This window comes from Equus asinus, chromosome 26 (genome assembly GCF_041296235.1).
Source record: "Equus asinus isolate D_3611 breed Donkey chromosome 26, EquAss-T2T_v2, whole genome shotgun sequence".
In the NCBI taxonomy this organism is placed as follows: Eukaryota; Metazoa; Chordata; class Mammalia; order Perissodactyla; family Equidae; genus Equus; species Equus asinus.
This window is the reverse complement of record NC_091815.1, coordinates 22,654,771-22,678,601: the sequence shown is the minus strand read 5'-3', so window position 1 is coordinate 22,678,601 and position 23,831 is coordinate 22,654,771. Positions and strand designations below refer to the sequence as shown.

Here is a 23,831-nt window from a genome sequence, read left to right as displayed (position 1 = left end):
GAAGAAATTTCAACATTTCTTGCAAGGCAGGTCTACCAGCAACAAATTTCTTTAGTTTTTGTTTTCTGAGAAAGTCTTTATTTCTCCTTCACTTTTGAAGGATAATTTTGATGGATACAGAATTTTAGATTGGTGGGTTTTTTTCTTTTAATACTTCAAATATTTCATTCTACTCTCTTCTTGCTTGCTTGGTTTCTGAATAAGTCTGATGTAATTCTTGTCTTTGTTCCTCTGGAGGTAAAGTGTTTCCCCCCCCATGGCTTCTTTCAAGATTTTGTCTTTGACTTTTTCTGTTTGAAGATGGTATACATAGGTGCAATGGACTGAATGAATATCCTCCCAAAATTCACGTTGAAATCCCAAACTCTGATGTGACTGTACTACTAGGTGGGGCCTTTGGATGTAAGTAGGTCATGAGAATGGAACCCTCATAAATGGGATTAGTGCCCCTGTCAAAGGAATCCCGGAGAACTCTCCAGCAGTTCCCAGACAGTGCAATAAACCAAGAAAAATCAAATTCAGAAAGGAAGAAAAAAATCCATCATTATTCAAAGATGATATGATTTAGCCCTTAGAAAATCCCAAAGAAAGTATAGATAAATTAATAAGAGAATTAAATGAGGTTTTGGGATATAAAATATATATGCAAATATAAATTCTATTCCCTTATCCATGTGACAAATGAAAAAAGAAATGGAATAGAAAATTTTAAAAAAATAAATACCATTTATAATAGCATAAAAATAAATATTATCTAGGAATAAATCTAAAAGATGTAAAAGACCTGCATGAAGAATAATTTAAATCCTTAACAAGAAACATAAATAAAGCCTACATGTATGGAAAGAGATACAATGTTTATGAAACATTATTGAGAGAACATATGAAAACATTATTCAGAAACACATTGAGAAAACTCAGTATTGTAAACATGTGAATTCTCTCCCACAATGATTTGTAGATTCAATGCAATCTTAATAAAATCCTAACACATTTAAGGGGAGACGGCTGTCAAGCTAATTAGAAGAACACAGGACCACGAAGTCATGACATTCTTAAAGAAAAAGGAGAAGGTAAGAATATTTTCTCTGCTAGGTAGCAGGATGCATCAAAAGTACAGATAATTACAACAATGTGGCATTAGCACATGGCTAAAATATGGAAAGTCCAGAAACATGCCCACATAAAAATGAAAATTAGGGGCCGGCCCCACAGCCAAGTGGTTAAGTTTGTGTGCTCTGCTTTGGTGCCCCGGGGTTTCACTGGTTCAGATCCTGGGTGCGGACATGGCACCGCTTGTCAGGCCATGCTGAGGCGGCGTCCTACATAGCACAGCCAGAGGCACTCACAACTAGAACATACAACTATGTACTGGGGGAATTTGGGGAGAAAAAGCAGGAAAAAAAAAAAAAGAAGATTGGCAACAGCTGTTAACTCAGGTGCGAATCTTTAAAGAAAATAAAATGAAAATTATATTTGATAGAAGCAGCACTTTAGATCAGTGGGGAGAAAATGGACTTTACAATTAATCTTGCCAAGACAACTACAAAAAACTGGACGCCTATTTCAAACACCATGAGAGAAATCAACATTAGGTGAAATAAAAACCTAAATGTGAAAGGCAAAATTAAAATGCTTTTATAAAATTATAATGATGTAGAATATATTCATGCATTCAAGGTAAAGAAGGATTATTTTTTTAATAAGTCACAAAAAATATCCATCATAAAGGAAAAGATTGATAAATTCCACCGTATAAAATTCAGAACTTTTATTTGTCAAAAGGGTCCAGAAAAATTGAGTGGGAGAAGATATTTGAAAGATAAATAATTAAGAAGGGACCAGTATGTATAACATAAAGAAGCCACCCTGTCAGTAAGAGAAAGATTAACAACCCAATAGAAAAATAACCCAAAAACTTGAACAGGAATCTACAAAAGTTCAAATAGCCAATAAATATATTAAAAAGAGCCAAAACTCATTAGTAATAAGGGAGATGGAAATAAAACTTCAATGAGACACAAATACACATCCACTAGGATTGGCAAAAATTTAAAAAATCTGACAATATTATGTGTGGTCAAGAACGTGGAGCAACCAGATTCTCATACACTGTCAAGAGGAATGTATACATTGGGACATTACTTTGGAAGACAGTTTGGCATTATCTAGTAAAATCAAAGATACACATACCTTCTGACACAGCAGTTTTACCTCTAGGTAGATATCCCTACATAGGTTATATGTATATCCCACGCTCAGGTATATGAGTAAATATGTCTCATGACATTTATGGCATCATTATTTATAACAGTCAAAATCAGAAATGACCCAAATTTTAACCAAGAGTAGTCTGAGAATTAAAAATCAAGAGTTAATTCTGGTATATTCAAACAATGGAATTCTTACAAAAATGAATGAACTAGAGCTACCAATACGGATGACTCTCACAAATGTAACACTGAGTGAAAGAAGCAAGACACAAAAGAATACATAAGAATACATACAACATCATTCATCTAAAGTCCTAAGCAAAAAAAAATTAAATAACACTATTTAGAAATATATACATAGGTAATAAATATATACATTCATAGTGTGTTTCTGGAGTGCTGGTAATGTTCTATTTCTTGTCATGGTTTCATCAAACTGTACATATTTTATGTACTTGCATGTATATTTCACTATGAAAATAAATTTTTAAAAATCATGTGGTTGGTACAGTTTTCTCATTCTAAATGTTAGTAATACTCTCTAAATGAAAATTCTCTAAGTAAAAACCCTGGACTCTCCTACTGCTCTCTGTAGAGTCCAGAGCAAACTTGGCACCTGATGCTTGTATTCCTCTCCTTTAGCTGATAAGTTGGCCCAGAGCGGTAGCAGAACAAGAAGTGAAGAGATGGCAATCCACACAAAGAATTCGACTAAGACAGAACCAGACTGTTGAAGGAGTCTGGCATAAACTGGGGATTGGAGAGGTTATTCTACGTCTAAAGTATGAAATGTGTTGCGATCTAATAAAAAACAAAGCATTTTCTTGGGTATGCCATAAAACTGTCAGGGGAAGAAGAGAAAAGGCGCTTAGCAATGGCTATAACTGCAACTAAAAGGAAAGAAACTGCGAGGAGAGAAAGTATAGATAATTCAAGGCTATGAAGGAGACCGGAGTAACGGAGCAGAAAATGTGACATCAAGCACAACTTTTTTTCAATATGGAAGACATTACAACATGTGGGTTGAAGTCATGGTACAAGAATAAGGTAGCTGGAAAGTTAGGAAGTAGCCCTGAGAGAGAGTGTCTGACAGAGATTTGGGACTGGTAATTTAAAGGTTTTATGTATCACTTACGACAGTGAGTTAAGTGAAGGAATTTGGAGGAGAAAGACCACTTGAAATGAGGTTAAGGAATCGAGATGTATTATTATAAGGATGTTGAAGTCACCAACAATGGTGACAGATGTAGTGGAGGAGAAAAAGTCAGTGGCCAAGTGTTTTGATGTTCAATCTATTCAAGGAGAAGGAATTGGCAGACAACAGGACAAGAAGGCACAGTGGGTGGTTCAGTCTTTGAGGTGCTCTAAAGGAGCTAAGGGCTTTGATGAGGCAAAATAAGCGATTGTGGGGGAAAACAAAACAACCACTATCAAGTGCTCCAAGGGAAAGCTGTATATCTATGGCCCAGCTAAGTGTTCACTTTAAGCCAAAAGGTGAAAGGAATATACAAAGAGCCTGATGATAAGGGAGGATATTTCTTAGAGAGTTTCAAACAGCGTGGTGGAATGGCATTGGGTGTTAGGAAAAGGTGTGGAATTAAGTCTGATTAGGAGATATGTATACAGATTTGTATGATGATAAGAGTTCAGCGATGACTGGTGTCCTAGAAGCTTGGACTTCTGGGCTTGAGTGAGGTAATCAAAGATGTAGGACAAATTGGGCTTAGTCTTAAATAATCTCTTAGGGGAAGGTGGATAATTTTGCTAATGGCAATTGGTTGCTTAAGACAGTTCTAGTGGTAAGACACCACCACGTTAGTACAGGAAGTGATCTTACCTCTTGTAAATTCTGCTGAGCAGTGCTGAGGACTGTCAGGGGCAGATCTCATCAAAAGCATGTGAGGTTTTGAAGGCTCACATAAAGCAGGAGCACACAGGGCTCAGCAGATCTCCTCTACCGACAGCAATGTGCAGTGTTGCAGCCAAAGAAGTGAGTCTTACTAGGGAAAGGATTATAGAATCATAGCTTGGAAATTACTGTAAGAAAACCTAATGGGTTATTATTGAGAGTGGGGTCAGGAAAGACTTCTCAGGATGTAACGATATGTAGGTTAGACCTGAAGAAGCACTGCAGTTAGTCAGGGGAGTAGGGTACGCAGCCAGGGCAAATGCCAAAGGCGGAAGGGCACAGATACCAGATACACAGATACTAGAGGTGTCTGAGGTAATGAACGAAGTCTACTGTGGCTAAGGTCGGGGTGTAGAGGCCTGCAGAAGACAGATAATGCAAGGCCTTCCAGTTTGCATTTTATCATTATGCAATCTGGTTTATACTTTTAAAAAACATTCTTCTGGCTGTTGTGTAAAGACTAGTTAGAAGGCTACTGTAGTAGCCAGATGAGAAATACTATGGGATGTGGCGAGAGCACACAGAATCAAGAGATATTCAGTTAGGAGAAGAATCAGCAGGAAGGATCTGATTGCAGGGCAGTCACAGCAGAGAGTGGCCCCTACGATGTCATCTAGCTTTCTGACTGGAGCTATTCTACCAGCTTCTATTTTGAAATCTTCAGTCCATACTTCAAAATGCAGCAGACACGCAATTTTCCCATTTCTAGTAATTTTTATTCCATAAAAATTATCTCTTATTGAGAGCTTAATGTAATGTACTTGCATTTAGTATTCCAAATCTTCTCAACAATCTTGTCACTTGGGTGTGTTTTTCCTTTTAAACTATGAGGAAATGAGGGGGCTCAAGTCTGGTAAAGTAATTTCCTTAAGACAAAAGCTGGAGCTGAAACTCTGGTCTATGTAACTCCCATTCTTCTGATCATACCTTATGCTACATTATCTCCCATTTTCCTCTCTTCTCTTCTATCTGAACTAATCTACAGCTTTCTTTTCCCTCATTACCAAAGCCAATGCTCAATTCTCAGTCCCCAACTTACTCACGTTCTCAGATATGAAAGACCCTGCCCTTCTTAAATACCTTTTTCAACTTGGCTTCTGAGATATCACATTTTCTTTATTTTCCTACTAGCTCACTGGCTATTCCTTCTCATCTCCTTTGCTGGACCTTCTCCTTTTTTCTGGCCAAATTGCAGATACATTAGAGTCCTTCTCTTTTCTAACTACTCTAACTTCATAAATGATTTCTTCCAAGCCTAAGGTTTAAATACTATTTACATTATTTCTTCCTAGGTCATTTCGTTATTGCTTCCCATTTCTAACAGATATCTCTAAAGTATCATGTCCAAAACACAACTCTTGAACACTTGTCTTCCCTAACCAACAAAAGGATATCCAGTTGCTCAGGCATAAATATAAGAAGTTGTCCTGGATTTCTCTTTTTTCATATACCACTTCCAATTAATCAGCAAGAGGCTCTATCTATAAAATCTGATCAGAATCTGACCCCTTCATGACACCTTCACTTCTACTGCCCTCATCCAAGCCACCATTATCTCTAATCTGGACTAAAAAAATGGCTTTCCAACTGGTTTTCCTGCTTCACTCTTGCTCTCAGTTTAATTTCTATACAGTATCCAGAGTGTTCTTCAAAAAGAACAAGTTTCAGCACATCACTCCGCCGCTGGAAATCATCCAACCATCCCATCACACTTTAACTGTAACGCCAATGCTTCATCACAGCCTACAAGTCCCGCGTGATCTAGCCTCACCGCCCCTCTGACCTCATTTTCAACTACTTCTGTTCTCTCTCACTCACCCTAGCCACACTTGTTTATCTGCTGATCCTCATAAGCATCTAACTCATTCCTACCTCAGTCCCTTTGCAATTGCTAGTCCCTCTGCCTTAAATGCTCTTCTCCCAGAATCTGTACGGCTTACTCCAGCACTTTATTCATAGCTTTCCTCCCATGTCAGCACCTCAGAGAGCCATCCTCAACCGCCCTCTCTATAAGAACACCTCCACGAACTCATCCTTTATTCTCTATGCCTTTTGTTTTGCTTCGTAACATTTATCACTCCTCGTATATTCCTATTTGTTACTATCTCTTCTGCCAGGAAAGATCAACAGGATAGGGAACTTTTCATGTTGACTACTACATTCTCAATACTGAGAATATAGAGGGCATTTAAAAAATATCTGTTGGATAAAGACTCTTATACAGGTTTCAGTGGATCAAAAATATAGGTAAAATGGTTATCACTGGAAAAGAAGGAGGGCTAATCCCTGTCTGAAAATACAAGGGAAAATGAAAGAAAAGCAGGGAAGTGGTAAATGGGGTGAAGAAGAGGCTTCCTTTGGTCACTGATACTAAACCAGTTCTGCCCCCCATGGCTCAGGCTTTTACCCCACAGGCCTTGGTTAGGTCTTTGTGGAGAACTTTCGAGCTAATAACTCAAAGGCGTGGCCAATTTATTAAGCAATTTGACTCTACCCATAATGGCCTCCACTTGCCTGACCATCTCTTACTCACCTGAGCTCTGACTTCTTGCCACATCCTGCACAACCTTCCAGGGCTCTTTCCCTTGCTCCAATAAGGACAGCACGTCTGCCTTAGAACTGGAAAATCCTGCTGATAGGAATGGAAATGGATATGGTTGCGCTCTGCTTATCCAGAATTAAAACTGAGTCGATTTTCCATCAAGCTAGAAGGTCAACTACAGAGAGGTTCAGGGGAAGGATATCTGACGAATAGAGGAGATAAAGTTACCCAATGGAGCTGTGCACTTTAAAGTCTATAAGGCACAATTAATTTATTTGGGACTAGTGGTCTGAAATTCAGCTAGGCAATTGAAACATTTCCCAAATTTCACAAAAACTGCAGTCGAATGATTGGGAGCAGACAAACTTACCGAGTGAGACCAGGTTGCTGTAGTTCTCCAGCATCACATCTCTGTACAGATCCTTCTGTTCCGAGTCCAGGCACGCCCACTCCTCCTGAGAGAAGTCCACAGCCACGTCCCTGAACAACACCAACCTCTGAAACGGCAAAATAAAGCAATATTTTTCAGAAGTTATGAGAGGAGGATAGAAGTATTACATAAAGCGGCCAAAACAGTGAGCAAATACGTTGAAGTTGGAAGCTTGCAATGTGGGGAGGTAATGGAAAGGAAGTGAGTGTGACAAATGCAGAGCACCTGAAGAGTTCCTGACCATTCCTATTACTCTATCACAGCCTCTTGAGAACAGCTACGGGAATGAACAAAAGGCAAGTGAGTGGAGTTTTCTGATTAAATGAAGTAATGCGTGTAAGCAAATTCTCATGTAAATTCTCAACTTCAAAATTTCAATTTTTCAATTCTTAATTTCAAAAACAAATCATGCAAATTCTCAAATCAATTACAAGTTCCTTCCTCCTCTTTTCTCTTGAAAGAATTGAAAACAACAGAAGGAAAGAAAGAGAAGGAAGAAGGCAGGAATGGAAAGACGGAGGGAGAAAAAAGAAAGAAAAAAATAAACCTAATGGGCACATTGCAAAATATCTTTTAAAATGTTTATCTTAGAAAAAGAAAAAAAGATCTACATACAATTTAAGAATTTCTTTCCAAGTCAAGTCTCAGAATAATTTAGCAATAATATTCTTCCACATCCTGGGAAATCCTTTCATGGACATCATTTTTATAGTCTACATAATGTTCCATATTCTGATCCTAATCACTCTCTTACTTTGTGGTGGTTTGTACTGCTCCTCATAATGTCCTTCACAATTCTGTTTCTAAAATTCTCAACCATTTACTCATCTAGCTAATCATGCTACCACTCATCATTGCTCAAGGCACACTTCTGATTATTCTGAGCAAGAGAAAGCTGATGAAAAGATGAGCCACACTCACATGGATGTGGCCGTTGACCTACACATACTATTCAAATTCAAAATGGACCTTGTCATTGGTATTCATCTCTGAGGTATTCCCTGACATGATCCTCTATCTCTCTGTTCTCAATCCTGCATTTGATCACATTTCCAATCTTAAATGCTTCACAGAGCAGGAGATCTCACCACATTCTGATGCTAATACCAATTTCCATCTTAATCAACCAGAAAATTCAGGCCAATGAGGAAGATCAAATTTTTCACGTGTAGTTCCATCTCATCAAACCACATTATGACAGGAGAGGTTCTACTCTTTCCACAAACACATTTTCTGATTTTCAAATGGACCCCTAAATATTGGTAGAGAAGTGAGGGGCAGTTGAGGAGGGCCTAGAACTCATTCCCATCATTCACTAGAAAGGGAGTGAGAAGGAGAGTAGATACTTGGGGAGGGAGAGTGTGTGGAGACAAGCATATTGAATATTCATATCCTAGAAAACAAGACTACTTGATGAGAGGAAAAGGAAACACCAACTCACATGGGGCATGGCTTAGAACTCCAACTTTTGAGTCTTCCTCCGGCTTCTTCTCGTGGAGAAGTGCAGAGTCCTAGGAAAAAAAGGCAAACCATGAGAACAGGCCTATTTCTAAACAGCTAAGTTAAGATAAATATTTCCTCCCCTTTTCATGGCACCTGTTCACTTCCATATCCCAACATATATTCTGAGAAGATTTGCAGGTCTAAACAATCTCATCCCTTCCCAAATCCCAAAAACACAGATGTAGAAGAATTCATTCAAGCTAAAGCAGTCCCCAATCCCTGTGATGTTGTTGGGGTTCTCTGACCTAGTCTGAGTGGTTCATCTTTCATGGCCTAGGGGACCCTGATTCAAATTTATCCACGCAGGACCCACCTCAAGGACACTGATGGGGCCCTCAGGCCTGGAAATGATCTGTACCCATGTAGGCCAATTCCTGGTACAAATGTTTCCCATAGCTAAGATCTGCCTCTTTCCCCTGGGCCCAACACACTAAATACCTCAGGTGCTTTCCTGGCTCATTCCCACACTCCAGGTGCAAGAAGAATTGTGAGTCCAAAGCACAGGCTTCACCCAGGCCACATGAAGTCACACAAGACTCATCAAGTCACCAAGGAATAAGTCCAAAGCATCCTCTAACAGAAAATAACTGCCCATTGTATTGAATCATAGCCTCACCTGAATTCAGGAATTCTGGAGGCAGTATCTCCCAGTTATCCTGCCTAATATCGTTTTGCCTCTAAATGTAAGGCTGGGGATGACTTGAGAAAGTGGCTGTACAACACATAATTTCCATAGAGCACACACTATGTGCCGGACGCTTTATACACATTAACTCTTACTTGATCAGCAAATAGGTCTGTGAATTTAACCACCACTACCAGCATTCTCTGCCCCCACCAGCTATAGCATCTTCCTCCTATTTGTTTCTTCTTATAACAGTTTTATTGACATATAACTCACATTCTATTAATTCATCCTTTTAAAAGTACAAGTGAGTGGCTTTTAGTATATTCACAGAGATGTGCAACCAATCACCACTAGCTAATTGTAAAATATTTTCATCACCCCAAAAACAAAATCCCATACCCATTAGCAATTACTACCCACTCTCGTTTCCCCAGACCCTGGCAACCACTAATCTACTTTTTCTATCTATAAGTTTGCTTATTCTAGGTAGACATTTCGTATAAATGAAATCATACAATATGTGGTCTTCTGTGACTGGCTTCTTCACATAGCACAACGTTTCAAGGTCCATCCATGCTGTAACATGATCAGTACTTCATTCCTTTATATTGCTAAAAAGTGTTCCATTGTATGGATATACCACCTTTTTTTTCCATTATCAGCTGAGGGACATTTGCATCGTTTTCACCTTTTGGTACTATGAATAATGCTACTAAGAACATTCAGGTATATGTTTTTGTGTAGGCATACATTTCATTTCTCTTAGATATATATACCTAGGACTGGAACCGCTGTCATATGGTAACTCTGTTTAACATTTTAAGGAACTCCGAAACTGTTCTAAAGCAGCTGCATCATCTGACAATTCCACCAAACATGTATATATTAAAGTTCCAATTTTTCCACATCTTCGCCATCTTTTGGATTACAATAATCCTAATGGATTTGAAATGGTATGTCACTGTGATTTTAATTTGTGTTTCCTTGATAATTTTGAACATCTTTATGTGCTTATTGGCCATCTGTATATCTTCTTTGGAGAAACGTGCATTCAAATTCTTTGCTCATTTATAAAATTTGATTATTTGTCTTTTTATTGTTGAGCTGTAGTAATTCCTCATATATCCTAAGATACAGTTCCCTTAATGATCATATGATTTGCACATTTTGGGTCTCATTTTGTGTGTTATATTCTCACTTTCTTGATGGTGTCCTTTGAAGCTCAAAAGCTTTTAATTTTGATGAGGTCCAATTTAGGTATTCTTTCCTTTGATCGCTTGTGCTTTTGGTGTCATATAAAAGAAACCATTGCCTAATATAGGTAATGGAGATCTCCTTCGTTTTCTTCTAAGAGTTTTACAGTTTTAGCTCTTACGTTTAGGTCAGTGGTCCATTTTGAGTAAATTTTTGTGTGTGGCATGAAGTACAAGCCTGTGATAAAATATTTCACAAGTGCTGTCTTGATCCAATTTTGACGTCATGTCTAAAAATTCAACTCCCCTTCAGAGGCAGTCTACTAAATCCCCATCCTAAATATTTCCTTTATCAGGGTCTAAAATGATACAGCTTTACCAGGCCATGTATGGATACCTCAGTAGCCACGCCATTACACCCGATCTTTACAGGCAAGATCTTAACTGGATCCACTTTTTTCCAGGAGCACAGGGAAGATATTACATTGATGACATCCTCCTTTGAGGAGATGCGTTTCACATACTCATTAAGGACATACAAATACTTACAAAAGAGCTCACAAAAAAAGGCATGGGTCACTGCCCCACACATAGTGCAAAGCCCTGGCACCTTGGTTAAATTCCTGAAAATTATTAGTAAAAAGGGACAGCTCTAGGGCTGGCCTGGTGGCATAGTGGTTGAGTTCACACACTCCCTTTGGCAGCCCAGGGTTCGTGAGTTCAAATCCCAGGTGCGGACCTAGACACCACTCATCAAGCCATGTTATGGTGCCATCCCACATATAGAATAGAGGAAAACTGGCACAGACCTTAGCTCAGGGACAATCTTCCCTTAGCTCAGGGACAATCTTCCTCAACAAGAAAAAACAATATAATCCCATTTACAACTGCAACAAAAAGAATAAAATACCTGGTAATGAATTTAACCAAAGAGGTGAAAGACCTGTACACTGAAAACTATAAAACACTGTTGAAAGAAATTAAAGAATACACAAAGAAATGGAAAGACATTCCATGCTCTTAGATTGGAAGAATTAACATAGTTAAAATGTCCGTACTTCCTAAAGCAATCTACAGATTCAATGCAATCCCAATCAAAGCTCCAATGACATTTTCCACAGAAATAGAACAAAGAACTCTAAAAGTTATATGGAACAACAAAAGACCCTGAATAGCCAAAGGAATCCTGAGAATATACAACAAAGCTGGAAGTATCACACTTTTTGATTCCAAAATATACTTTACAAAGCTATAGTAATGAAAACAGCACAGTACTGGCACAAAAACAGACACACAGATCAATAGAACAGAACTGTGAGCCCAAAAATAAACTCAAACATCTATGGACAGCTAATTTTCGACAAGGGAGCCAAGAATATACAATGGAGAAAGGAAAGTCTCTTCAATAAATGGTGTTGGGAAAACTGGACAGCCACAAGCAAAAGAATGAAAATAGACCATTATCTTTCACCATACACAAAAATTAATTCAAAATAGATTAAAGACTTGAATGTAAGACCTTAAATCATAAACTTCTAGAAGAAAACATAGGCAGTATGCTCTTTGACATCGCTCTTAGCAGCATACTTTCAAATACCATGTCTCTGTGCCAGCTCCAGTGGCCTAGTGGTTAAGTTCAGCACGCTTCACTTCAGTGGCCCATGTTTGGTTCCTGAGAATGGACCTACACCACTTGTCAGTGGCCATGCTGTGGTGGCAGCCCACATACAAAATAGAGGAAGACTGGCAACAGATGTTAGGTTAAGGCGAATCTTCCTCAGCAAAAAAACCAAACCAAACCAAAACAAAACAAAAAAACACCAAAAACCATGTATGACCAGGCAAGGGAAACAATAGAAAAAATAAGCAAATGGCACTACATTAAACTAAAAAGCTTCTGCACAGCAAAGGAAACTATCAACAAAATGAAAAGCCAACCTAACAATTGGGAGAAGATATTTGCAAACCATATATCTGATAAGGGGTTAATATTCAAAATATATAAAGAATTCTTACATCTCAACAATTAAAAAAATGGGCAAAAGATCTGAACAGACACTTTTCCAAAGAAGATATACAGATAGCCAACAGGCACATGAAGAGATGTTCAACATCACTAATTACCAGTGAAATGCAAATCAAAACTACAATGAGATATCACCTCACACTCATCAGAATGGCTATAATTAACAAGACAAGAAATAACAAGTGTTGGAGAGGATGTGGAGAAAAGGGAACCCTCATACACTGCTGGTGGGAGTGCTAACTGGTACAGCCACTATGCAAAACAGTACGGCGTTTCCTCAAAAAATTAATAGAGCTACCATATGATCCAGCTACTCCACTGCTGGGTATTTATCCAAAGAACATGAAAGCACAAATGTGTAAAGATATATGCACCCCTACGTTCATTGTGGCATTATCCACAATAGCCAAGACTTGGAAACAACGTAAGTGCCCCCACCAAGGGATGAATGGATAAAGAAGATATGGTATATATACACAATAGAATACTACTCAGCCATAAAAAAGGATGAAATCTCACCATCTGTGACAACATGGATGCACCTTGAGGGTATTATGCTAAGTGAAATAAGTCATAGGGAGAAAGTCAAATACCATATGATCTCACTCATAAATAGAAGATAAAACAACAACAGTAAAACACATAGATACAGAGATTAGATTGGTGGTTACAGAGGGGAAGCGGGGAGGGAGGAGGGCAAAAGGGGTCACTGGGCACATGGATAATGGATGGTAATTAGTCTTTGGGTGGTAAACATGATGTAATTTACACAGAAACTGAATTATAACAACATACATCTGAAATTTATATAATGTTATAAACCAATGTTACCTCAACTAAAAAAGAATTGCAGCCTATACCTATTCTTTATAAAAACTAAACCATCCCTATTAGCATCCACTAAATTAGATAGCAAATTTTGGCTTTTAAACTGCTCCTATTTGGTAGGCCCACTGCCCGCTTTTGGAAATAAAGTTTTACTGGAACTCAGCCACATCTATTTGTTTATGTATTATATGTGACTGCTTTCACTCTACAACAAAGTTGAGTAATCACAACTGAGCCTCTGTGAGCATAAAGCCTAAAATATTAAGTATCTGGCCCTGTGCAGAAAGTTTGTCAACTCTTGACTGAGAAGCTATACCGAAAACCAAGAAAGCTATCAAAGACTGCTAGGATCAAGTCAAAGGAACCCATAAGCAAACCTGAATAGACTTGCACTGGTCAAATACGGAACAATGCTAATTTAAGTATACAGGTATAAAACAACTGCAATAGACGGAAACACGCAAACACATCGAAATCCAAATGTTTATAATGATAGTAAAAATCACTGGTCCCCAGGACACGATGCTGGCAAATCATTAGTTCATTATTGTTCATTATTTCCTCATTTTGAAAACTAAAAAGTTAAGAGAACGAATGTGTCCTGCTTTCCTGGAACAATCTGTACCTCAGGATAACAAGTTGATGAAGAGAATTTTCACTTACGGAAGTATTCCAGTTAAGGAATGAAGACAGAATTCATGAATTAGCATGTAATTATTTAGCAATCCTTAATGAAATAGTAACAGCAAACATCACGAAAGAGATAAGCAGACATGACATACTTAATGGAAGCATACATTACCACCAATGAAGTCATTTTGCCCCCCTCCCCAAAAAAGGAAGGAAGACACCTGAATTTGATCAAGCCTCTAGATCTAACTTTAAACTACAGGAAATACAGAAACACATTAATGATACTAGACTGTGTGAAACTCTGCAGGACAAACCACTCAGTTTCTGCAACAATTTCATTCAAGGAAAGAGCAAGAGAAAGAATGAGAATGAGAAACTACAGATTTCTAAACAACTTTATTAAGACTTATGAACCAATCACAATGCATGGATCTTATCTGGACCTTGTTTCAAAAAAATTTAAAATTAAAGAAAAGTTATTTGCCCCGTGGGAAAATCTAAACACTAACTGGTATCTGATATTAAGGAAGTATTATTCATTTTTTTAGGGAGAATAATGGTATCGTGATTAAGTTTTTTAAAAGACTCTTTATCATTCATATACATACTGAAATACTTATGGATGATATGCTGTAACGTCTGGTATTTGCTTCAGAATAATCCTGGGGTAGACAGAGGTATAGCGTAAACAAGAATGGTCCTGAATCCATCATTATTGAAACTGAGCAAAGTGGTACATAGAGGTTCATTGCTATTTTGTCTATTTTTGTACACGTTCAAATTTTTTATAATAAAAAGTTAATGAAAATGCTGCTCATGGCTCAGTAAATTGACTTTACCATACTTAAAAAATCAGGTAATAATCCTACAGTTTGGAAAGCTCTATAATATAGAGCATATTAATAATTTCCTTAAACTTTCCAACAACCAGCAAAATACTTTGAATAAAACATAAAATCAGAAAATATTGGTTAGAAAAGTGATGGTATGGCCTCTGTGAGGGACAATATAGCAAAAATTATTAAAATTTAATGTCGACACATAAGTTGACCCAGAAACTAGCATTCATGCTACTGGAACTCATCAATGGGCTAAATGACATATATATGAGGATATTCATCCCACCACGTTTATAATAGCAGAAGTGACGGCCACCTGAAAGTTCATTAATAAGGGTCAGTTTTAAAAATTATGGAAGTATGGTATAGTATGCAGCCATAAAAAGTGAAGTAACCCTCCATGTACTAACGTATGTAAAGAATTCCCCTGGAAGGACTCAGGAAACCAGACACACCGAAGTGGGAAAACCACATGAGCAAGGAGAGAGGGAGAAGAGGGCTGAGAGGGAGAATTTGCTGTCTACTCCTCTGAACCTTTTAAATACTTAAGAGGACTATCTCTTAAAACAATAAAACTGAGAAGAAAATACTAAAAATAAAGGCTTTCAAATTTCTCTCTGGGGGATGTGTTCTATTCTTTCAAAAATCTTGTGAAAAGGCTAAGTACACAGACGGAATTGAAATATTTGCCAGATGACTATGTGTACCTCAGGTCAAAAGGGCAGCGATGGAGTGGAAGAGCGTCTTTGGGTCCATTCCTTCTGCTCCCATCATTCTTGGGAACAGCAAGGCCCAAGCACCAGATCACTAAAAGGATGCAAATGTTGACAATATTTTGAAATATAACCAGAAAGCACTTCAGAGACAGAAGAGAGAATAACAACTCACCCTGGATAAAACTCTCAGTTGTCCAACAGCTGCTCCTCCTTTGCTCTCTGGTCACCCGCATAAGAGAAGGCCGTGAGTTGGTAAGGGACAAAGAATCCCGAGACACCAAGCCTTTCTTTGAGCCCAGAGCGACTTGTTAGAAACAAACTTCTACTCCCACCCCTCGAGCTAAAGTAGCCCTGCCGCGGAAGCTCAGAGAGAGACTCGAGCAAAGCTGCCCCTCCGGGAACCAGAGCGGAGGTCGAGAACCCCCAAGGGCTCCCCAGGTGGATTCCTGAGGGGAGAGACGGGAACCTTACTACCTCGATTCTTTCTCCTTTCTTCTCAGACCCCCGAACTTGGGGCTGTTTCTGGCTCTAAAATTCTCATTCTGAGATCAGGTCGGTGACCTGCAGACAAGTTTCTTTGTCTGGAATCTTCAGTCTGGGACTCACCTTTCTACCTTCCCACATAGGACGGGGCCATTTCCAGGGAACCTGGGTCCCCGGGGCTACAAGGAGAGGGGGCACTCAGCCACAGAGACCTCACAACCACAAGCTTCCAGAAACCCTCGAACCCACAAATGGCCTCAGGGTGAGCATTTCTCACCCTACCGGTGCCCGCCCCGTATCGGTTCCCGGCTGGGCACAGTTGAGGAGGGGACAGACACAGAAAGACAATCAACGACATCGTTAAACGAAGGGGCATCCGCACAGCTTCACACAACCACTCTCTCGGCTGGAGAGACAATCGCCACTTTCTCATGTGGTCACACACACACACACACACACACACACGCTGGCGTGCTAAGGCCCGCGGTTCCAGACACCGCCGGTCTCCGTCCCGGGGCGGAGACACGCCTCACCCTCCGCTTCCCCGCGTCCAGCCCGCTCCTGGCTGTCGCGATAGAAAGCAGCAGGCCATGCTCCTTCCGCGCCGCGCTGCCCGACTCGTCCCAGCACGACAGCGCTGACAACCCAGAAGGAAGTGACGTTACACCCGGAGGCTTCTGGGAAATGTAGTCCAGAACAGGAAAGACCCGAGAGAGCCGGCAACCCAAGCCTCCTGTGGCGTCTCGGCACGGTCATCCTCCGGCGCTGCCAGCCCGCGACCTGCAGGTCCCCGACCGACTTCAGCGAATCCCCCCGACCGGCCGCAGGCGCTGCTGTGAGATGCGGCACCGCCTCTCGCGGTCCAGCCGGAAGTTTGTTTCCGCCGCGGGGTCTTCTGGGACGTGTAGTGTGGCCTGGGAGCGCCATAGGGCCGATCGGTTGGCCTTGATCGCTCAGGCCCGGGCGAGGGGTGACTGCGGTGCGTCCGCCGCAGAGTCGCGGAGACCAGAACACCTGGCCGGCGGAAGGGATGATAGAGCGGAGTCTGAGGAGCCTGAAGAAGAGGCATCCCAGGGCCCTGACAGCAGCCAGGCCTGTTGGGGAGAAGGGCATGGGGGTGACCCTCCTGCCGGTATGAGGGTGTTTGCATCAGTTTGTGACCTCGGGGTTTGGTGGTGCTGCTGTCCCTGAGAAAGTTTTTACGATTTTTTAAAATAAAAAACTTAAGTGTTCAAAGTACTGTTTTTGAATGTAACATACAAAAAAGTGCCCAAATCATTAGAGTAAATAAATTTTCAAACCCGTGTAATTAGCACCTCACAAGTCCCCTACCAGTCTCCTGTAAAGGTATCCATCATCAGACTTGCAACAACAGAGATTAGTTGTGCCTGATTTTGAACTTTTTAAATGTTATCATGTTGTATCTACACCTTTTCCCCCTTTTGACTTCTTTCACCAAATCTACTGTTGGTGAGATTAATCGATAACGTTAGTTTATTCTCATTGTTGATGGTATTTGTCTTGTTTTCAGCTTGGGGCTACTAGGAACAGTGCTCTAGGAACATTCTTGTTTGTGTCTTTTGGGCATCTCGGTTGCATATATTCTTAGGAGGGGAATTGCTGGGTCAGGTTATACGTATGTTTAGCTTCGGGATATATTGCCAGTTTTCCAAAGTGGTTTTCCACTTGCAGTTCCACCAGCTATGTATTAGAGCTCCTGTCACTCGGCATCCTAACACACTTAATATTGTATGTCTTTTCCTTTTAACCTTTCTGAGGGGCATGTAGTGGTTTTAATTTGAATTTCCCTGATGTGTCCATGTTTGTCTTCTGTAACAGCACAAGCTACCCAGCCAGCTTTAGCATTTACTGGGGACAAACAGAAAGAAGAGCCAGAGGACCTAGAATCCCTGGCGGAGGTCTGTGCTGTTTGGATTGGTGTGATCCTGCCTTCAACATTGCCCCTCTTTCAAGACCTTACCCACTTTGAGAACGAACAGGACTGGAGTAAAGGCAAAGATCTGTCCTTCCCTAAGAGGGACCCAGGGCCACAGGCACTGGTCAAGGTATGTTGGGGACTTGACAGTGACCAAGGTTGCCAAATGTTTTAAGCCCTTTTGGACATTGGAACATAAGTTTCTGTGGTGCCAGGAATTGCTCTTGGGCATGATCAAAAAAATTATTTGGACTGGACTTGGAAGTAATTTTCAGATTGGACAGTGGATTGGTATAACTTTATAGGTGGGGTCTTTGGGGGCAATACCCACTCAAGTGGTTGTAACTGATACTGCTGAATGTATTGTGTTAATTATAGGTAATAATTCTCTTGCTCATAAGCAATGTTCCCAATGGGGAAATGCCACTCTTGGAACAGTGGTAGTGGCACAGGTACACAACCGGGAGCCTCCTAGACTTCTCCAGTATAGTCATGTAGTTACTGTGAAGCAGTATAGGATACAGGGGAAGGGGCACGGGGGAGTGGAAGAAGTCAGAGGTTACTGTACTGATCAAGGAGCTAATGGAGGCAGCAGTACTTAAAGAAACCATGTCACATAATAGCCTTCAGTGGCCAGTGGAAAAAGACAATGTTATTTGGCAGCTGACTGTGGACTACCACACGCTTAATGTGGCGGTAGACTTTCTTGCACATGCAATTCCACTTTTAACAAACATGGAGTCCATAATGCAGACTGAAGGAGACTATTTTGCAGTGGTGGACATTGCTAATGCCTTCTCAGCATCCTGTTGCATCCTGAAGATCAGAGCCAATTTGCCTTCACAAGGTTCTAATTACCTTTATTTTATCATGTTGCCACCGGCAGCCTAAACTTTCCACACTTCATCACTTGTGGATAGGCTGAGACCTAGCAAAGGCTAAAATATTACCAGAGGTGTCCTCGTACCGTTACACCGATGGCAATATCCTGATTGGAAGGGCTGAGGACAGCATATAGACTGCTTTCCATAAGATGAGTCAGTATCTGAACCAGGGCTGGAAGATTAACATCGCAGCAAGATCCAGGGACTAACCACTCAAGTAAGCTTCTTGGGAACCAAGTGGCTCGTGATGCCCAGAGAAAAAGCCCTGAGCTTGTTAAAGAAAAAACATTGGCCTTAAAACCTCCAACAAACAAAAATGAGGCACAACATCTGACAGGCTTGTTTGGGTGTTGAAGGCACTTCATACCTCACATGAGGATCTGGCTGAACTCTTTACATAAGATCACTTGAAAGGGGCACTAACCAACAACTGGCCCTAGGAACTATCCAACAAGCTGTGCAGACCATCCCTCCACTCTGGCCAGTCAGCCCTAACAAGACTTTTGAGCTCCAAGTGTCAGTGACTGACAGTTATGCAGACTCAAGCCTGTTGCAAAAAGATGTGGCCACTAGGCAATGGCATCCCGGGTGGTTTTGGACATAGCACATACCTGACACCATCAACCAATATGTTATTGTCCTGGGACTGCCAAAACAAAGGACCACAAACAAGATGGCTTAAAACAACAGAGATTTGTTGTCTCACAGTTCTAAAGACTAGAAGTCCGAAATCAGGGCAGGACCATACTTTCTCCGAAGGCGCTAGGCGAGGAGCCTTCTTTGCCTTTTCCTTGTTTCTGGTGGTTGGTGGCGATTCTTGGCATTCCTTGGCTTGTAGACACATCACTCCAACCTCTGCCTCTGTCATTACATGGCATTCTCCTCATGTGGCCGTGTCTCTGTTTCCAAGTTTCCCCTTTTTTATGAAGACACCAGTCATAGTGCATTTAGGGCCCACCTGATACAGTTTGAACTCAACTTGATTATATCTGCAAAGACTGTGTTCCCAAATAAGTCACATGCACTGGTTCCAGGTGCCCATGAATTTTGGGGAGCCACTAGTCAATCTAGTACAACAAATATGCCCCATTTGAAAGACAATTATTGGCTAGTTATTGGTCGCTTGATACTGAGAGACTAACAAAGCAACAGCAGGTTGTGTTACACCCTGACATCCCTATCATGAGTTAGAAATAAGAAAACCACAAAGTGGGTATTGCACACCAAGCATCCATTATTAAGTGGAAGTGGTATAGCCAGGAAGAAGCAAACGGGTCATTCACAGCATCTCACATCTACATGGCTAAGTGACTAGTCAGCCTCCAGAGGGAGCTATGTCAGATGCAGTGTCTGCCAGCACCGTGGGCTTCTTGGGAACTTCAGTGCACTAAGATTCCTGAGTGTTCCTGGGTCTGACTCATGAACATATCAGCTCAGCTAAAGGCAGACGGGATGTAGTGGGCCACTGCTGCCGTGCAGCCTCGAAGAAAACTGCTTAGAACTGTGCGTGGAAAAGAGAATTCTGCTTGACAGGAGGAGCTGCAGGCTGTGGTGCTTCCCTTCCTCTAAATGCACCTTGTTACATTTTCACTGACTTCTGGGCAGGCACCAATGGACTGGCAATGTGGTGTGGTGCCTGGCAGTGGGACAACTGGATGGCAAGTTTCAGCCTGTGTGGGGATGAAGCATCATGGTAGCAGATTGTACAAGACTCCACATCCCCTGTTTGTAACCATGTGGCTGCCCATGGAAAGAGACCTTAAAAGGATGAACATCGATGGAATCTATGAGATGTTCAGATAAGGACTCGGGTTAAGGACCATAGCCGCCTGGATACACCATCACACAGGGCATGATAATCCATCTATAATTCAGGACTGAGCCCCCAAATGAGACAATGATTCCAGCACAAGGGGTCAAGAAAGCCTGGCAAATATGCCCACGCTGTCAGCTTTGCAGCTGAATAGCAAAGAGAACTCTGGGACACATCGCCGGGGGTACCAGACGTGGCCAGTCCTGGAAAATCGACCATATAGGCTCTCTACCCACCACTCAAGTACTGCTGGGCATTGACTGCAGTAGACACCTTTTTAGGGTATGGCACTGCCATCCCTGTCGATACAGCAGATGGGGGCCATACTGTTCAACGGCTCTTAGATGGACTGTGTTGTTTTCTGTTTGGATTCCCTGAATATATCCAATCAGACAATAGTGCCACCTTATAACAAAAAATATGCAGCAGCAGGCAGCTACGTGGGATATTCATTGGACCCTTCATGCCCCATATCATACCCAAACAGCAAGTGCCATTGAAAGATGGAATGGACTCTTAGAAGAGAAACTGGAAAAGATAATTGTACAACCAAGACTTAGCTCCCAGTGGAGCACACAGTTAAGATAGACAGTTTAGGCTGTAAATGTGATAATTCCTCCAAAATGGTACTTTCCATTTAAATAAAATGTTTAATTATAAGGTTGGAGAGGAGGGAAGAGGCCCAGACTGGCTGTAAGAACCACAATCCACATAACTAACTTCTCAGTGTACCTTTTTTCTTCCCACACCTACCCCTGGAGAACAGGGGGTTGGGGACCTCTAACCTACTACCTCTTTTGTTCCCTGGTTGTACTTCATGGAATTAGCAATTATGGATATTAATGATAATGATCATGATTAAGAAGTGAAGACTCCTAAGGTGGTGCTGGCATGGCCCACACATCAGGGAGTGGAAGAGGTTCTAGGATGGTACAAGGTGTTGAAAGAACCTGCTGAGGCACCTAGGGATGACTTATGCCATATGGTGTCAGTAGGACATGTGGAAGACTGGAAAAAGAATGAAGTGATTGCTGCAGACTGGTGGGTGCCAGTCATACGGCTGTGGAAGAGGAGGAACACCCCTGACTTGGGTAGAGAACACTTTAGACCCTCTGAGGTCACAGTAGAGGGAGAGACCGTTAGTCTCTCTCAGCTCTTATCCCTGCCTGGCATTGGGCCAACTTACCCCAAACTGCCACCATCACCTCAACTTAACTGTTGACCAACCAATCATCTTAATCACAAACTTTCCAACAGCTGCTGACTTCAGAAAGGAGCAGCCTTCACTTGAAATGACAGAAAAAGCTTACATGTTTGGACACCGATATGATTTTCTTTAGCCTGTTCTGGATTCTTTTCTTGTTTTTCAGACTATTGATTGTTCTAAACTCTCTAGCGTGAGTGTAAAAAGACAGTTGTATTGCCCTGGACTTCCTGCTGGCCAGTACAGGGACTGTATGTGCAGTTGCCAACACTTCTTGCCACACTTGGATCAATGAATCAGGGAAAGCAGAGCAACCCATTTCCCACCCTAGAAAGAAGGTAATATGGCTCTGTAAGGTTGATCCCGATGACAGCCGGAACATATTTAGCTGACTTGGCTCCAGATTAGGCCTAGTGCAAGTCACAGTTGTTGTCACTATATTGCTTAAGACAATAGAACATATTTGGTCCAAGCCCCTGTCTGTACAATTAGTGTATCTAATGGGGTAGCCTATGATCCTGAGAATTCTTAGCTGGATACTGAAAAGTCAGGGGGTAGAGTTGTAAGGAATGGCTCCACCATGCCAACGTGGCCACCTTGCATGTACCCATGCAGGCAAAGGTTTGAAATACAGCTTATCTGAGTCTTGGCAGAATGCCTTATGATTCTCGCAGAATATGAGAGGATGGGAGGCCAGTAAGGAATTGTTGCCAGGCTATCTCCCATTTGCCTCCTTATGTTAGACCTTGGGAGGCTGTTTTGAGACAGTTTATCATCACCGTCCAGGTTCTGGTGAAGTATGGGGCTTTCTGCCCACCTCATTACTCCCCTCAGAATAGAGCAGCAAAACAATAACAACAACAAAACAATAGAGCAGCAGAATATTAAACTGCTTAGCTGCAGTCTAGGACCGACTCCTCAGCAATGGGGTATCCCACAACTTGCATTGCAGTCACCCAGACCCTTTGTATCAGTGTCGTCCTTTTTGGTGTCCAGGACAAGGATCATAGGGAGTTTGATTTTAGTCTTTTTCTGTGTCTACATAAGCAATAAATTGCCCAAGTTTAAGAGTGGGTATTTAGGGTTCTTTGTTGTTCCATATAAATTTTAGGATTCTTTGTTTTATTTCCATGAAAAATGTCATTGGGATTTCAATAGGGATAGCATTGAATCTGTAGATTGCTTTTGGTAATATGGACGTTTTAACTATGTTAATTCCTCCAATTCTTGAGGATGGAATACCTTTCCATTTCTTTGTGTCTTCTTCAATTTCACTCAGCAATGTGTTATAGTTTTCAGTGTACAGGTCTTTCACCACCTTGGTTAAATTTATTCCTAGGTATTTTATTATTTTTGTTGTAATTGTAAATGGGATTGTTTTCTTTATCTTTCTTTTAGTTTGTTGTTAGTGCATAGAAATGCAACTGATTTTTGTATGTTGATTTTGTACCCTTCAAGTTTACTGTGTTTATTATTTCTAATGGTTTTTTTGTGGATTCTTTAGGTTTTCTGATACTGACCCTGATATCAGTTTCCCTACATTAAACCCAGCATATATGGGGTTAAAACCAAAACACTCATTCCCTGCTTGCTCTCTGGCTTCCTCCCTCCAGAATCCACTGTCCTCCATGGAGACAGACACCACCAAGGACAAGCACCTAGGTTCATTATCTCCTCCCTGCAAAGAGACACAGGCTGATGGGAAAGCTGCTGACCAGCAAGGTCATGGGCTCGCTCCTCTCTGCAAATAGTCTCAAGGCCAAAGACAGGCTGGTGGGAAAGCTCCGACCAGCAAGGCCCTATGCTCCCCCTCCCCTACCTAAAACCCCAAATAAAACCCCCTCCTTTTAACTTTTTGGGGAGTTTGGGATTTCAGAGTTAGCTGCCCTCTCTCCTTGCTCAGTGCTGTGCAATAATAAAATTCCTCCTTTCTTCCACTACACCCTGTGTCAGAGATTGGCTTGCTGCACAATGGGTGAGCAAACTGACTTCAGGTTTGATATCATTTCTATATATAAAATTATGTCATCCATAAATGGTGACTGTTTTAC

General features: G+C 41.1%; 2 protein-coding genes across 11 annotated transcripts in view; one reads left to right on the top strand and one right to left on the bottom strand.

The window, feature by feature from the left end:
* LOC106836112 (zinc finger protein 345) overlaps nucleotides 1-16,613 on the bottom strand; it is a 37,100-nt gene extending 20,487 nt beyond the window's left edge. Inside the window, exons 1-6 of one of the 10 annotated variants that reach the window (XM_014848731.3) lie at nucleotides 16,477-16,591; nucleotides 15,633-15,679; nucleotides 15,452-15,551; nucleotides 8,536-8,605; nucleotides 7,035-7,161; nucleotides 6,656-6,754 (exon numbers count right to left, since the gene is read on the bottom strand). In XM_014848731.3, coding sequence (XP_014704217.3) covers nucleotides 6,656-6,754; nucleotides 7,035-7,161; nucleotides 8,536-8,544 — 235 coding nt within the window. In that variant the 5' untranslated portion in view covers nucleotides 8,545-8,605; nucleotides 15,452-15,551; nucleotides 15,633-15,679; nucleotides 16,477-16,591. Of the gene's footprint in view, nucleotides 1-4,050; nucleotides 4,214-6,655; nucleotides 6,755-7,034; nucleotides 7,162-8,535; nucleotides 8,606-15,451; nucleotides 15,552-15,632; nucleotides 15,680-16,476 lie in introns of those variants that run through there. The other 9 variants (XM_070498981.1, XM_014848734.3, XM_044759372.2 and 6 more) reach the window with 9 other exon arrangements.
* Nucleotides 9,925-23,811, top strand: LOC139042228 (uncharacterized). Its single transcript, XM_070499528.1, has 6 exons — nucleotides 9,925-9,951; nucleotides 10,050-10,178; nucleotides 16,013-16,598; nucleotides 16,644-17,075; nucleotides 17,783-18,009; nucleotides 23,394-23,811. Exons 1-6 carry the CDS (start codon nucleotides 9,925-9,927, stop codon nucleotides 23,529-23,531), a joined length of 1,539 nt encoding a protein of 512 aa, XP_070355629.1. The 3' UTR covers nucleotides 23,532-23,811.
* The last annotated feature ends 20 nt before the right edge of the window (nucleotides 23,812-23,831 follow it).

Coding starts and splice junctions, on each gene's coding strand:
- LOC139042228 (XM_070499528.1), top strand. CDS start 9,925: ATGAATAATGCTACTAAGAACATTCAG. Junction 10,179..16,012: donor ATCCTAATGGATTTGAAATG/GTATGTCACTGT, acceptor TTCTGAGATCAG/GTCGGTGACCTGCAGACAAG. Junction 18,010..23,393: donor GGCCACAGGCACTGGTCAAG/GTATGTTGGGGA, acceptor TCCTCCCTCCAG/AATCCACTGTCCTCCATGGA.